This window comes from Phyllobates terribilis, unplaced genomic scaffold (genome assembly GCF_046119375.1).
Source record: "Phyllobates terribilis strain yellow unplaced genomic scaffold, ASM4611937v1 Scaffold_12__6_contigs__length_324123572, whole genome shotgun sequence".
In the NCBI taxonomy this organism is placed as follows: Eukaryota; Metazoa; Chordata; class Amphibia; order Anura; family Dendrobatidae; genus Phyllobates; species Phyllobates terribilis.
In genome coordinates this window covers 262,016,433-262,033,184 of record NW_027362772.1, presented here as the reverse complement: position 1 = coordinate 262,033,184, position 16,752 = coordinate 262,016,433, and the positions used below count along the sequence as shown (strand labels likewise).

At 43.0% G+C, this 16,752-nt stretch overlaps 2 protein-coding genes across 5 annotated transcripts in view; both read right to left on the bottom strand.

Moving 5' to 3' along the window:
• Positions 1-16,752, bottom strand: part of ENO1 (enolase 1) — a 169,384-nt gene that overhangs the window by 3,236 nt on the left and 149,396 nt on the right. The gene's annotated exons all lie outside the window — the stretch shown is intronic.
• Positions 1-16,752, bottom strand: part of RERE (arginine-glutamic acid dipeptide repeats) — a 281,545-nt gene that overhangs the window by 159,472 nt on the left and 105,321 nt on the right. For all 4 annotated transcript variants that reach the window (XM_073656935.1, XM_073656936.1, XM_073656934.1 and 1 more), the window contains exon 2: positions 5,341-5,798. In XM_073656935.1, coding sequence (XP_073513036.1) covers positions 5,341-5,653 — 313 coding nt within the window. In that variant the 5' untranslated portion in view covers positions 5,654-5,798. The remainder of the gene's footprint in view (positions 1-5,340; positions 5,799-16,752) is intronic.

Sequence of the window (16,752 nt, the reverse complement as noted above, 5' to 3'; positions counted from 1 at the left end):
GAATTTTCAGAACAGAAGGAGCAAGTGGGGTAAAAAACAAAACAAAGACAACGATATACAAATGGCACAAGATGATGCTAATCTGTACATATAAGGCAGCACTATTGTTCATACAAGTGAACCTGGACTGATTTTATAGGACTGATTATTAGAGTACAAAAACATCCTGTTTCTACAGAAATAGACCATGAACATTGGATAAATAAAAAGTCATTAAACTTTCTAATAAACGGTATTTTCAATTGATAACACAGTCTACTAATGAAGTGGAGGATTTGGAAAACCTAATGCTGGAGCCTAGACGCCGCTTGCTCATTATGCTGCAATCATACATCCACATGTCACAGTCCATGATTTACAGACTGGTGACGGTCCGACCTTTACAGCCTCATAGGGTCATTAGACATGTGGCCGGTCTGTGCTCTGGCGGTGACACACGGATGTGTGAACCTAGCCAAACCCGTTGATTTTGGCTGGACAATACAACTATCTAATCTGTATGGGTGTGACCTGACTGTCCCAGGACAGATGATGCTGGAGGAGAGACGGATTGGGCAAGATGGAATTTCAAAACTTTCTTCATTTATTTTCAAGACAGATAAACAGCTGCCATAAAAGTCTGGGGCGGTTTTTTCATCTGCCCTGGTTGAAAAAACACGACCGCTCGGCCGAGAGGGGAGCCCATGTGCATAGGGGAATCGGTAGAGAGCTGTAGACCGAACAATCATTGGCTAACAGCCATGTCATGTGTATGAATAAATTAATTTGCCACAGTTAAAGGGGTATTCCCATCCTATCCCAAAATGTAGGAGGCGTAATAATAATAGTATTAGCAAATACCTCCAATTAGAAATGTAGTTCTTCTGATTCGCCATGTCGCTTACCCCATGTGTAGGACATTGCAGTAGCTTAGGTATCCGAGGTTACGACCACTAAATAACTGTCAATATATGAGTGGTTGTAACCATGGATACCTAAGCTACTGAAATGCCCTGCACATGGGGTAAGCGACATAGCGAATAAGAAGAACTATACATTTCTAATTGGAAATATTTGCTAATATTATTACATCAGCTACATATTGGGATAGGACCTTGGAGATGGGGATACCCCTTTAAGTTTAATCTATGCAACTGGAGGATCAGGACATTATGGATCTTGTCTGGACAGAAGTTTATCTGAAGTTAATGAAATATGTCAAAGAACAGCATTATAGACAACAAGCAAGCCTGCATGTGAGGCGGCAATCTATGGGCCCTCTTAGCATTATGGGCTTTATACAGGGGCCGATAATTGACTGAATGGGTGTTAGTTCCCGGTCACGGCAGAGACCGGTGGAAGATTGAGCAAAACCGGTTGTGGCCTAAAAGGAAACAAAAGAATTATTGTTGGCAGATCTTATCGTGTAAACCGGGCATGTGCTACTAACACCACGCAACCTGCATGGGAACAAATTAAAGACGTCTCCGTATTTTTTTTTCCCCCTAAACCCTCCTAATTATCTATGTGATGTAGTGCAAGTGTATTAAAATACTTACCGATCGCCATCTTCCCCAGTTTCCATCTTTCCGATCTTTTCTCCTTCTGGCTCACTCAACCTGAAAACAGACCAGCCGGCTCTCACGAGGGTTTGTGTGCGCAATGGAAGTTTTAAGTCTATGGGGTCTCGTTTTTTAATTTCAGAGATTTACATTGGAAAAGAAGTACCGGCCCACGTAGTGTCAGCCGGCAAAGAGCCGTCACGTGGGACTGAAGGGCACCGGACTGCAATTGGTAAGTATTTTAATTCAATCATTGCTTATTATAAGATGAACAGCAGGTTACCCCCAAGTTTGTTGAGATGTCTATGACACCTTGGTCTACACGGCATGCTCCTTGCATAATATCACACTGCCAACTATGCTTTCAGGGATACATGGCACTGAATGTCCATTGCAAGTACCAAAAAACAAACCTACTCCATGCTGTCCCATCCACTGCTGCGGCCCGCTGTCACGGCCATCTGTAATAATCTTATAATAATAATAATCTTTATTTTTATATAGCGCCAACATATTCTGCAGCGCTTTACATACATTATGGGCACTGTCCCCAATGGGGCTCACAATCTACATTCCTTACCAATATGTCTTTGGAGTGTTCGGTTTCAGTCACAGGGGCGGCAACGGTTCGGTCACCCTCAGAGCGGCGGCTGTAACAGTGCCACCTTGCACGGCAGCTGGCCCCAATGCAGAGCCAGTGTCACTCAGGGCCGGGGGCACGGTTACAGCCGACGCTCTGTATTCTCAGAGTGATGACTGATCCAGCGCCGCCCCTGTGACTGAATCCAGAACGCTGCTGGGGGGAAATCAACTTCATTTTCTACCTGCAGCATCCAGCTAAGTGTGGGCTCCGGCCACATTAGTAACGCTGTTAACCTGCAGATTAACCCCATATCTGCAGGTAAATAGCGTTTTTTTTTTCTGGTGACAGGTTCCCTTTAATATTGAGCAGAATTAATTTCAGCCTATTGGTTCGGCCTCCACAACAGTAACGGTCTCTCATGTGACCACTTGGGAAAATTAATTGCCCACCCCTGCTTTAATCCACGGGGGTCTCCCTTCTGTCTTGCAGTATTCCGTTACCATTTTAACACTAAAACGGAGAAGATGCATATTAGTAACCTCAGCCCCGTCTGTCACTGACAGCACCCTGTAATGCCACTGATTGGCAGGCGAGAGTTCTCCATGTACCAGACTGGACGAGGGTGGCATAAATCGCTTGCTATCAAATGATGGGTGAGCCAGCATTACTGCCGAAATTCCCGAGAGGCGGCTTGATAAAACGCAGAATCTCATCTGAGTAAGTATGTGTAACCTTTCAGTCTTCCTCTAAAAACAGAGGGCTTAAAATCATGAGCATGGCTCCAACCTCAGTAGGCTAAATATGTTATTTGTACTAAGCTCTGCGTCATGCGGAGAGAAGGGCTGTGAAGCTGGGAAGTTGCAGGGTAGGTAATGACACATGATGGCGCAGACAGCCATTTATTTTCTCTATGCTACAAGCAGCCTCAGCATTCGCAGGGCTTTTGTTATCAATGCAGTCAATTTGTGCAACTCTGGTTCAGCAGAAAAACATCTCGCATGAAAATGTTTTTTTACGATCTATTCCGCCAACAGCAAATATTTATCTGCACATAGGTGCTCGTAAAAATGATCCTAGATATACCATCAGAAAATATGCTCAGCATGCAAGATCGCAAGGCTCGCTAAGGGGACGAGGCGGTCAACCAAGAACCGATGCAACTGAATAGGAAAAAAAGAAATGGGAGAATTATGCCTGCTCAACACTTGCAATATGCTTTTCATAAAATTTGTTTGGTTTCTACAGCTCCTATGCAGACAATGCGTCTCCATGGTAACAGACCGCAAACAAACTCAGTGCAGTGTAATCCTGTGGTCTAAATTGCTCTCACATTTGTGCTAACTTACATTTCGTAGATTAGCAAAAAAAAGAAAAAAGAAGCATCACTGACTACACAGTTTGTAGTCTGTTACCATGGAGACTCCTAGTCCACTAAGCTGTAGAAACAAAAAAGAAAGCTATTTTTGACAAACATCTATTGCAATGATGCTTTATTTTTTCATTGTATATCCATTTGAGAGAATAGTATATATATATATATATATATAAAATAAAAAAACTGTCAAGACGACAGACTTGTGCAAAACTCCCATTTTCAAATGGACTCCTTCAAAGACTATAAATGGCTTCTAACGAATGGGCTAATTCTCTTAAACAGTCGGTAGTTTGGGTCATTCACGTCTGATAAATAGGTGTACTTTTTGAGGAAAAAAATGCCAGTTTTCACTATGCATAAGTAGATGTAAAATTTAGGGGAAGATGGAGAACTTCAGCTATATATTCAGTTCAGAGCTACAGACGGACGCAGCATCTTCCTTGGACAATTAATATTCGGCTTTGAAAGCTTTACCTTGTATATTGATGAGAGCAGAACAATGACTAAGGAATGGTCTCCCACAGCAGAACCAGCTAAGCAAATCATGGCATCTAAATTAATTATTTAATAAGCCTGAGTTTTCTATTAGCACAGTGCAAATACCAGAAATTTGCTTGTGTCAACATGGATCATTTATTGCAGCTGATTACACCAGTCCCAGGCAGACCAGTGAATGTCTGACATTGGTGATTGTATGTACGTACCTTGGTTTATTTTCGAATAGACTAATCTGCAACTCACATTTTCTTACCTCCAAAAAATCAATACAAAGTGTGAGCCCTGGCCTTTTCCCTTCTGTCCAAACTTCCTGTCCACATCCTGTTGTCAGGTGTTACCCACTTTAACAGCAGAGAAGACAAGATGGAATACAGGAAGGAAGTGGTGGGGGTGGGGTCTGTCTCTCTTCCACAGGAAGGAAGTGGGGTCTGTCTCTCTTCCACAGGAAGGAAGTGGGGTCTGTCTCTCTTCCACAGGAAGGAAGTGGGGTCTGTCTCTCTTCCACAGGAAGGGGTGGGGTGTGGTCTGTGTCTCTCTACGGGAAGTGTGGGGTGGGGTCTGTCTTTCTCTACAGGAAGTGTGAGGTGGGGTCTCTCTGCAGGAAGTTTGGGGTTATTCCATATGACCCATAGTGCTGTAGCTCAGTAGGATTTACTTATCACATTCACTGAAGTACATATTCTCCAATTTACATGACTATAGAAGAATTACTGCTCATAAAAAATGACCTCTGTTAGAAATAATGTTTCTGTAGTCAATAAACAGGAGACACTAAAGGAAATCCCCAGTCATCACATAAAGTCACAGTGAAAACATCCTGTAGGAGGAGAACACGGATGACAAAACACCAGGAAATTTTTGATGGGAGGAAATCTATAAATTCTTGTTTGTTGTACCTTAAGACATAACTGTGCAAATGGTGCAGAAAGTATAAGCCGAGCACATTCATAGGAATCCTTTTACCCTATGGAGGCCGTGAAATAAATTTTGGCCTATGTTAAGCAGGTATCTTTTTTGTGCTATAGTATAGTGCAGTATGCGAAGCTAGTCTACACAAAAAGGTATACAGCAAAAAATACTTTTATAGGGTTTTTCATACACTGGAAGATAAGAGGAATATTACACTGGCGGTGTACACCTATGCACTAGACTATATCTGTACCATTTTCACTAATTATCCTACAATAAGAACATATTGCAACCAACCATCATTATAAAGCGTACAATTAGGTTTTGAAATGACATACTAACACCTCCATATTCCTAAAAGTAAAAATTTTAATCACAAAACTATCATTGCCGCAGTCTCAGAAGAGCACGCTGGACATAGAGAAATATCTTACCTCCCGGCTTGTAGACCACATCGTCCTCTGTGACGAAAGATGTAATCTCCCCATTGGTGGCCCTTTCATATCGGGACTTCTTCTTTGGCAGCTTCTTCTTATTTTTCTTGGCAGCCTCCTCGGCCGTCGTGCCACTGTTCTCGTTATCCTCATCTTCACTGTGGTCACTCTCGGCATAGTTTTTGGCACCGCCTTCCAGTGTGCAGCTGCGCCGTGGTCGAGAGTTTTCACCATCACGGGTTTTATCTCGTTTTTCTCTCTCCCGATCCCGGTCTCGATCCTTGTCTTTATCTTTCTCTTTGTCGGCTGTCATGATTCGCCACGTGCCTTCTTCTGTCCTCTCACGGCTGGGCCTCCGTGAAAGGTAGACAGTGAGCCTGGGCTTCAGTCTTCTGAATTTATCACGCAATTCCAGGAAAAATTGGACCACTCCAACAACCCCAGCGCTTCAAAAAGCTCTGTGCAAAAAAAAAGATGGAAAGAATGAATAAATACATTGTGATCAACCCTTTCCCAAACAGTTATCTGCTATTAAGACAATCATTCAAGCATGAAAGTGCTACATAATATCACTTCAGTGCTCATATCAGCGTCAATTGCCTTGACTTCACGGAAAGTGACTAGTGTGTGCACTATACTTACAGTCTACGACAAATACAAGCATTCACAAACCAGTTATCTAGTTATGGGAGCAAGGATGATCACAGCATAACCTGCCAGGGAGTCTGGGAAAGCTGGGTGGAAACCCCTGTGTGAGTCACGAATGTGGTATGCAACCAACAAAGGAAAGGATCAAAGGTCCGCAACGCCAGGATTAGAAGGTCAAGGTTCATACATCCATCAGACCTCTCTTACACAGTCATTTTATAGCATTGTTATGTAGCAAGCAATTTTTAGGGCATTTTCTTATTTAAACATGCATTTTCCCTGTCCTTTAAATGTCCTATAGCAAAGCGTAGGTTAAATGGCAAGAGAGGGGGGGGGGGACACATCCAATGCAAATAAGTAACCCACAATCAAAAAAAAACAAAAAAACAAAACATTGTACATAGTCACCATCACACCTAAAAAGAGCAGATGGTTGAAAAATACAGCATTTTTAATAGCTATTTGTAGGGACTAAAACCACATCGGCCAGACGTTGCTTTAAGGGGATTGTCTGGTCAAATCATATTGATGACAAATCCCCCCCCCCCCCACACTGTTCAGCTGTCATTAGCTCAGGCGGATGTAAACATTAAAATGAAGCCGAATAGGAGAGAATAGCTGATCTGCAGTACACGGCAGTGGCCACTACTCGTTGGATGGAGCTGTGCAGTGCACCTACATTCAATGTTTACAGCTATTGGTGGGGCTGCAGGGTGTCGGACCACTACCGATCTGATACTGATGACCTTAGCTAATGATCCTCAATGGTCATCAATATTATATGCACTACATACAATGCATTTCGTTTTATTAAAATTCTGCATTCTTTCAGTATAGGGTTTCACAAATGTCACAAAGAGCGCATGAAATGTGAGAATAACGGTAGAAAAAAAACGCTTAGAATTTCAAACAATTTTATGGTATTTTTTACACATAAAAGTAAAATAAATAATATTAAACACTGAGAAAAATAAGAGTGAGGTGGCCTACAAACACCATGAAAAACTACTTCGGGTGGAGGCTTTAAAGGGACCGTGCTGGGTGACTGGACACTGTGGCATACCCAGCTTTTCCAGTAATGGTATACATTGACTTTTTGGACGGTATACATTTTCTATAATCGAAAAGGAAATGTCGCACTAAGCGTACAACCAACGCTAGAAACTTGCACATGTTGATCTTCGCTTCTAGAGCCATTCTTGCATTTTTCTTTTGAAGACACAAAGCTATAGTACAATATATGTTTACAGTGAATACCGTATATCAATTTCCAGGTCCGTGTGACTGAGTCAAACCATAACCGGCCATTGGAAAGAGAAGACAATTTCAAGGTGATGGGATTTTTATTGTAATGTAAACTGAGCCGGTCATCCGCCAGCTGCCATCTACCGGCTCTTTCCTGCCTAGGAATCAGAACACAAACATTTGCTCTGATTTGTTCACAGCTTCCTCTCCTGCCTTCCTGTTGAAAGTCAATGAAGCTAAACAGACCCACAGGCCTCACTCATCATCCCTGGGAATCTTACAAGTCCTTTCTGATGTGTTCCTTTTCGAGGAGAGGGCGAAGTACCGGCTGACAACATGAAGCAATGTGTATGCCGGATCATGGACTTTCCTCCCCTCTTTTCCAATCCTTATGTTTTCAGAGTGACGAGCAGATCAGAAAGAGTGATATCCTGAACAATACATCTATTTATATGGTGTAATACCCAACACACAAGCGCAGAGATGACGACAGGAGCTCCAGGGTCTGTGATGGGAACAAGAGCACAATCGTTGAGCAAAGACAGGATCTAGTATTAAGCACCTTATTAGGATTAAAGCTCGGTGATCCTACAGGAAACGCTGTGTGAATTAATCCTTTATTGCTTCCACAGATTCATATCTCCACCAGTCCCTGAACACTTTGTTCTTGCACAATGTCAGCTAACTGAGCCTGAACACGGCGCAGCGCCACCGCCTGATATTCCTTCCCATTGTCCTCATAGGGAAGATAAAATCGTTAACGGCTGTCATCCGTACCGCACGCCCAAGAATGTATCATTGCTCCAGCCTTCACCCACAAAAAGGAGACAGTAAACAAGAGTGCCACCTCCAGTGTCCTTGGCTCATGCATATGGGTATGATTTATTCATTCACAAAGCCTCAAGACGTCGCAAATTAGAAGCTATTCTGAGAAGTGAGAGGGAAGCAATACTCAGAATACAGAGATTGCAGCCTTCAAAGCCAAGCGTAATGCAACCTACAGTCAATGTGGAATCCCAAGCTTCAATGTGACCCATCATGAAGCCAAAGAAAGCTAATAATTAGGATACATGCTGTGGATCATATGCAGAAAATGTGCTGCAAATTACAGCAACAGCAAGGTGAAATGATAGAATAGAAAAGTAAACATCGCAAGCGCTCCTGTGTATGAGAAAGCCGGGCAAGATAGATAGATGCTGGCCCAATGATGGGCTCAACTCATGTGTATGGTGGGCTTAAAGAGATATTTACATCTCCAAGATCCTATCCCAAACTGTAGTAGGTGTAATAACAATAAAACTGGCAAATACCTCCAATTAAAAATGTAGTGTAGTTCTTCTATTTAGCTATGTCGCTTACCCAATGTGCAGGGCATTGCAGTAGCTTAGGAATCTGTGGTCACGGCCACTGATAGTGACAGTGGTCCTAACCAATGATAACTAATCTTCTGCAATGCCCTGCACATGGGGTAAGCGACATAGCTAATCAGGAGAACTATACTGCTTTTCTAATTGGAGGTAATTGCTAATACTATTATTACTACTACATGTACTAGATCTCGGAGATGGAAATCTCTCCTCTTTAATAAGTACAAATATTTGAACACTTTCTGTCTAATTTCTGTCTTACTGGATCAATATCAATCCCAATAAAGCTGAATTTACACTTCAAGATAAGAAATGTTTTTAACAATGCACATTCATGATTATCTTGCGTGTAAACAGGCTGCCGATCACCTGATGAACAAGCAAAATGCTCATTCATGGGGAGAAATGATCTTTTGTGCAGCGAAAAAAATCATTGTTCTCGTTAGTGCATCGTCCCATGTAATCAGGTCTGATGAGAACTATGGCAGCCTATGAGTACCAAACTAGTACAGATTACTCCGTGAGCGTCGTTTATTGTGGTCTGCCTGTGAAAACAAGTTTCAATGACCGCTGATCATTAAAGGTTTACGGAGTGGCGGTCGTATCGTGCTGCTGGTTGATCCATGTAAACGGACCTTTAGTGTATGTAACAGACCAATTTGATCTGATTGAAATCTGTCTCGTCTGAGTCAGAACATTCAGAAATATCTGTCTGTCAGAGCGACTGCAGCTTGTAAATAGCATCTGAAAGACATCTCCATTATAAGGAATAGAAAGGTTTCATTCCAGGATGTTTGTAACAGATGAGACAAATCTGTTCAATCCTAATAAAATATCTGTGGGTGTAAATGGCCAACTCAGATCAATTACGTCATCTGTGAGATCAGTCTGACTGGCTAGAAATCTCTATAAAGAATTACAGCTAACGGTCTGAAAAATAACCTGGGTAAAATCATAGAGGGCGATGAGGGTAAAGCAATCCTACTCAATAGATTCTTCTCCACTGTTTTCACAAAAGAAAACAATTTATCGGAGGAAATGCAGAGTGATAAAGTAAACCCTCCGCTAAATATCACCCACCTAACCCAGGAGGAAGTTCAGAAACGCCTAAATAATATCAAAATAGACAAGTCACCAGGCCCAGATGACATACACCCCCGGGTACTAAAAGAATTAAGTAATGTGATAGACAGGCCGCTGTATCTTATATTCAAGCACTCTTTATGGACAGGGACTGTCCCACTAGACTGGTGCCAAGCAAATGTGGTACCAATATTCAAAAAGGGGTCTAAAAGTGACCCTGGGAACTATAGACCAGTCAGCTTCACGTCTGTTGTGGGTAAATTATTTGAAGGATTTCTTAGAGATGCTATTGTAGAATATCTTAATGATAATAACTGTCTAACTCCATATCAACATGGATTCATGAGGGATCGCTCCTGCCAAACAAACCTGATGGCCTTCTACGAGGAGGTGAGCTCACAGCTGGACCGGGGAGAGTCAGTGGATGTTGTATACCTTGACTTCTCCAAAGCGTTTGATACCGTGCCACACAAAAGGTTGGTTTATAAAATGAGAATGCTTGGTCTGGGGGATAATGTGTGCAAGTGGGTAAATAGCTGGCTGAGTGATAGAAAGCAGAGGGTGGTTATCAATGGAGTAAGCTCAGGGTGTGTCAGGGTTACTAGCGGGGTGCCTCAAGGGTCTGTCTTGGGCCCTATATTATTTAATATATTTATTAATGATCTAGTGGAAGGGTTGCATAGTAAAATAGCAATATTTGCAGATGATACTAAACTTTGTAAAGTAGTTAATACAGATGAGGATAGGGCACAGCTACAGGAGGATTTAGATAAATTGGGGAGTTGGGCCAAAAAATGGCAAATGGGGTTCAATGCCGATAAATGTAAGGTCATGCACATGGGAAAGAAAAACAGCAGTCACCCATACATATTAAATGGGAAACTGTTGGGGAAATCTGACATGGAGAAGGACCTGGGCGTCTTGGTTAATAGCAAATTAAATTGGAATGCCCAGTGTCAGGCAGCAGCTGCGAAGGCAAATAGAGTCATGGCATGCATCAGAAGAGGAATAGGGGCATATGATGAGAACATTGTTCTTCCTCTGTATAAAGCGCTGGTAAGGCCGCACTTAGAATATTGTGCACAGTTCTGGGCTCCGGTGCTCAGGAAAGACATATTGGAGCTAGAGAGGGTACAAAGGAGGGCGACTAAGGTAATAAAGGGAATGGAGGGACTAGAATACCCAGAGAGGTTGTCAAAATTAGGCCTATTTACGTTGGAAAAGAGAAGGCTTAGGGGAGACCTCAAACATGTATAAATACATCAGGGGGCAGTACAGAGATCTCTCCCATGACCTGTTTATACCAAGGATGGTGACAAAGACGAGGGGGGCACACTATGCGTCTGGAGGAAAGGAGGTTCCTGCACCAGCATAGAAGGGGATTCTTTACGGTCAGAGCCGTGAGACTCTGGAACTCTCTGGGAGAGGAAGTGGTGATGTCCAACTCACTTAATGAGTTCAAGAGAGGCCTGGACGCCTTTCTTGAGAACAATAAAATTACATTTTATGCTTAGTGATAGTTAATTAATCCAGGGATTTAATCTGACTGCCAGATTGGTGTCGGGAAGTGAATTTTTCCTCAATGATGTAAATTGGCCTATACCGCATGGTTTTTTGTTGCCTTCCCCTGGACCAACGCTGCGGAATAGCTGCAGTGCACAAGAAATAGGTTGAACTGGATGGACGCTTGTCTTTTTTCGGCCTTATAAACTATGAAACTATAAGAAAAGATAACCTTTATTGATTATCCTTATGTGTACGTTACTAAAGCCGCGGGTTTTGACTCATGGATCAGACACTCCGTTTTGTCTGTGAAAAATACAGTAACATCTCCCTGTATATATCCCATCCCCAGATGATTGGCCGTAACTTACGCCAGGGTCCATATATCTGCTTTAAGTCCCCTTCTGTCACTAGAATGAGTCTTTAAAACGATCTGGAAGCATGCAGTTTATTTAGCATTATGAGCAAAACGGACACCAACATGATGGCAAGAACTGACACACCGACCGAATACCTATAGAAATTGCATCTAGCACATTGATACAAAATAAAAAATATGGATGTCTGACTGAGGCCTTAAGGAGAATTTGTACTGCAAGATAATTGTAAACAAGTGTTATTAAAAACGTTTGTTTCTCTATCATCTTGCAGTGTAAACAGGCTGCAGATTACCCCAAAAACGCTTGTTCATCGGGTGAAATGGTCTTTTGTGCAAAAAAGATCATTCTCGGCAGCGCATTGCCCTGTGCAAACAGGACTCGTGCTGCCGAGAACTGTAGTAGCCTATGCTCAGTGAGCATTGATTACTTTTTGTCTACGTAAACAGGCATACAAACAACTGATTAGAGGTAGTATCATGAACCCGGTCGGTCGGTCCAGTGAGTAAATGGTCTTTTAGTCTATGGACCCTGTACGCATTAGGCGGCTGAATGATCCTTTGGCAGGCAGCTCTCTTTCGGGACTCCAACATAGACATGAACTCTCAGCAGAGAGCTCCTGTGCTCTCTATCATACAGCCACTCTCCGACATCTCTGGCAGCAGCTCATCCAACATGCAGAATCCTTCTCTCCCACAACACCATCTGTCGAGGGACAATCAGGAGGCCCCCCATACACACTGCACTGTCTTCCGTATCCAACAATATTGGTGGATTCGGATGATTTTTATCTAATGTGTATGGGGGTCTCCAACACCAGGCCTATGGTAAAAAAGGCAAATGATCAGTGGTGTCAAGATACAGTCTACACGCAAAACCCAGTGTGCCAGCCCCATAAAAAGCAGAATGTGCTGTATATAAGTAAATGACGCTATATCTGTGCCCAATGGGACAGACCTTCTCGAAAGAGGACGAGTGGCTGTACAGGGGGTGTAGGTACTGTCTTAGGGGGGATCAAATCCCTCCTTTCCATATGATGCTCATTTCTGATGACAGGAGGGTGTAAACATGATGCCAATTAGCTGCGGTCAGCTTATCGGATCGTTTATGCCGGTATAAAAATCATCTCCATTGTCCGCACATCGACCTATATAGACATGGGTTGTAATGTTGGGTTGCTCTGTTCCCATACAGTTTGGGTCAACCACCTCAAACAAGCACCGAATGATTTGTATATAGTCGATCAGCGTTCGTTTATAACCCGACATGGTCTGAAATCAGCCTTAAATCAATTTAGGCTTTCCCGAACAAGTCTGGTATTAAGCTCTGCTCTTTCAGGCAGGCACATATCCAAAAGAAACGCTTGGCTTAGGGATTTGGGTAACGCTCTCTCTCCATCTGCACAACGTCTCAGTATAAAATGTTCCAGATACAGATCAGGCTGCACATCAAGAACTCGCCCTCCCTCCCCTCCTCAGCCCCCAACATTTTATCAAGGAGGAAGAATAAGGATATAAGAGGCGAGCGGGGAGTTTGGACATCAACAACTGACAGGGAAGACAGCGAAGCAATCCAGAACCAGTGGGTTAAATCAATGGCCGCGAAGGTATTAGGAGATATTTTCCAGGCTAAGCTTTTCCCTACACCTCCAATTCAGACACCACGGGGAGAAACACAGATATGTAAAACTAAAACCAGCTGGATTGAGGAGTGATCGGCAAAGAATACAATCAGTCTGACTAGGAGACGAGAGGAGGGGAAAAAAAAAACGAGGATATAAAACATACGACGGATATTCCGTCTCCGCCAGCCATGCTGTGAAATCTAATGATAACGCTCGCCTATTCCCACTGCTTGCAGCCCACACAGCATTGAGTAGAGGCGAATTGGGGATTTAAATATTCGTCGTTCCTAAAACACGGTAAACGAGAAGCAGCGTGTATTGGAAATGTGAGGTTAGAGAACGCAGTGCGGGGACTTGTTTCAGAGAAGCCATGCTGCGAGCGCTCAGCGCTACCTGGCACCTTGTGACACTGTATCATTGTACCGCAGACGCCGAACATAAACACATCAACCAAACCGGAATCCATCCAGTGCCGCGTCCCTGCCATCCTGCCCTCCTCACCTAATGGAACTGATTAACATAGAGCTGCTTCACTGCGCCCACCAGCTCCTTCCAATGCATCTGCCTAGCAGCAGGATAATTAGAAGCGCCGGACGCTACTGCACAGCTTAAATTGACTTAAGAAAATGGCAAATTTGCTTGGCATCTGCGATGCCACAGGAAATAAAAAAAAAAAACAAAAAGGAAAATCCTGTGACCCCATATGGTACTCGGGAGTGCAAATTATCCAAATGATAAAACACAAATGTTAAAACAGATAAGGAAATGAAAACGTACAAAATAAAATAAAATTAATGAGAGAATTCTGTACATGGTTTATATTAAAGAATGGGAGCATGGCATGGGAGGGAATTTTATATACCTGTGGTACCCCAGAGGGTACGTGCTGTGCCTCTAGGGAATACTGCACTGTCCTTATGCTGTGAGATATGTAGCAGTGTTTGATCATATCCTTGGCGGTACTTTGATGTAATTCCTTTGACCTGTCTTGGAAAACTGATCTGGAGCAGTTTTTTCAATTTTATTCCTTAAAGAACCACAATTACCAGTGTAGCGGCACTAATTAAAGGGATTGTCTAGGGCCAACCTATCAGGTGTGATCTGCTCCGGCAGAGGCCAGACGAAAGCAACGTACGAAGCCGAAAGAGCACGGTTCTGTACCGTGTACAGGGCGCTCCCAAGTACTGCAACTTATCTCCCATTCACTTGAATAGTAAATTACAGTACCAGCGAACAGCCATTATACAGCAAAATTAGCTCCGTACGCTATCTACATCTAGCAGCTGATAGCAGCCAATTGTGGGGGTGATGGACCCTCACTTTTCTCATATTGATGACCTATCCTAACTCAAGAGTCTAATCGTAAGGAAATCCAGTTGAGGTTTCCTGAAGGGTAATATTTTAGCCCCTGTTTAGTAGTAATAAACAGCAGAGGGCCCCACCAATCACAAAACCAAGGGGCAGAATCCGTCGGTTTGGCTTATCCTTGAGCGGGTCTTAATAAAAAGTCTATGGGATCATAAAACATGGTGCTCACTGGAAGATTAGCTCAATGCTTCTGTCCCTTGGATTCTGTGAATGCTTCAAGAACAAACCTCCCTAATAAACAGGGGATGAAACACCAAAAATATTTCATGCACCCCCCACAAAAAAATCTTCTAGATGCCTAGAAAGTATCTGTACTCTATAGACCCCATACATTGCCCTACTTTTGCATTATGTTCTAACAAAAATGGGGTATATTGACTCCGACCAGCTGGGCAATAAAACATTTGGGAGGGTGAGGGGAGCTGGTTCTTTAGCACTGCATCGATCTGTAAGTTAGTGCCACTTCACAAGACTCCATACCTATTAGAAAAATAAGTTGAACAGGCAGACTTCAGAGGGATCGCCAACCATCCAATGTGCATGGGACCTCGAAACAGGTTATATTAGGAGACATAAGAATCAAGAGACTGAAATGTTATTAGTCAGATACTTCTGTTTGTAGGGGAGGTAAGCCACTGCCAGAGGATCCTGGCAACGACTCTCCGAGCAGACAGAGCCGAGTGTTCCTGTGTATGAGTCGGGAGAGATGACTCGGCCGACAGCCATCTGATGTGTACAGACAGCTTTAGGGTATACTCCCACATTAAAAAGATTTGCTGCAGATATTTCTGCGCCCGTCCCATTCATCTTAATGAGGCTTGCAGAAAATCTATACACCTGCTGCAAAAACGACCCCATTCCCATGCATGAAATTGATTTTCAGTTTCAGCCCTGCAGTAAAACATGCCCTAGTTTTTAAGCAACCTGTCCCTATTGAGAGACTTCTTTTGATTCGATCATCAGATGAAATATATGATCTCGTCACATAAACCCAAACATTCTGTTAAATATTCCAGAGGCAAAATGTAATAGCTCTCCTTGCTAGGGAGAAATCAGTGGTCATCGGTTTTGGGGAAGATACTGGTAGTAACCTTACAAGGCGATTAGCACACACTACTACGAGGGCCTGTAAACCTCTCCAGCATCCACCACTGTACGGTACAGTTAATGCATTTATTCTGGAGGCTTGCCACACATTCATTGTGTCACCGAGAACAGCGTCTTGGTTTGCGGGTCAAGAATCTTTCCCTGGGTGACGGCTAATGTGCTGCACTTTCCTATTACAGCCCGCATGGAAGACGAGAATAAAATTAACTGACTGTGGCTCAGAATTAAAGAGATCTTCTCTATCCAACAAGGACGACAAAATAAAAAGGGACTGGTGATGCCATCATGTACATAGGGTTAATTCTGCAACCTGCTATTGGTTTAATTTCTATCTGTCCTTCCTGGCACCCCTCAAATATCACGCTTAACCTGCAATGCCAATCATGGCAAAAGGCGATAAGGAGTCCTGTCATCTGGGATGTCTGAACTAGACAGAACAGGGCTGCAATATAACACGGCCGGTGTGATAAGGAAATACATAATGGAAGCAAGTGGGTGGCGAAAGATGAATGCAGAAAGGAACAGAAAAAGGTCTGTGCTGAGTGTGCATACAGCATTTGGAGCCTTCTGTCCGAGATCGCCTCCTAACATTGCAAACATCACCCATGAGGTCCAAAATATCAAATTGTCAAAATACGGGGGCACCTGTTAGTCATTATAAAAATCTCTGGAACCCATATTGAACCACAGTAGTAAAATGGATGAACATGAAATAACAGGGCCATGGTATGGTCTGAGTATAGGAAAAGAGCTCTACAAAATGAAATGCAAACTATATATATAAAAAAAAAAAAAAAAAAACGTAAATTTAGCATAACGTGGCACGATTATGAAACTGGTAAAAGGGACAGCAACCAATTATCTTGCTCGTTTTCAAAAAGGCTTCCGCTCCACATTTCCTTTGTACTGCCACTCCATAATGACTGCAGTTTTCTCTAAATTGGGTAAGTTGAGTAAACCCTCCCCCGTGGGCCAAATCTGGCCCGCAGGGCGATTTTATTTGGCCCGCAACACCAGAACCACCCCCCTATGTGGGCCCATTATCCTGTACTGTATGGACTACCCTGTGGGGCCCATTATCCTGTACTGT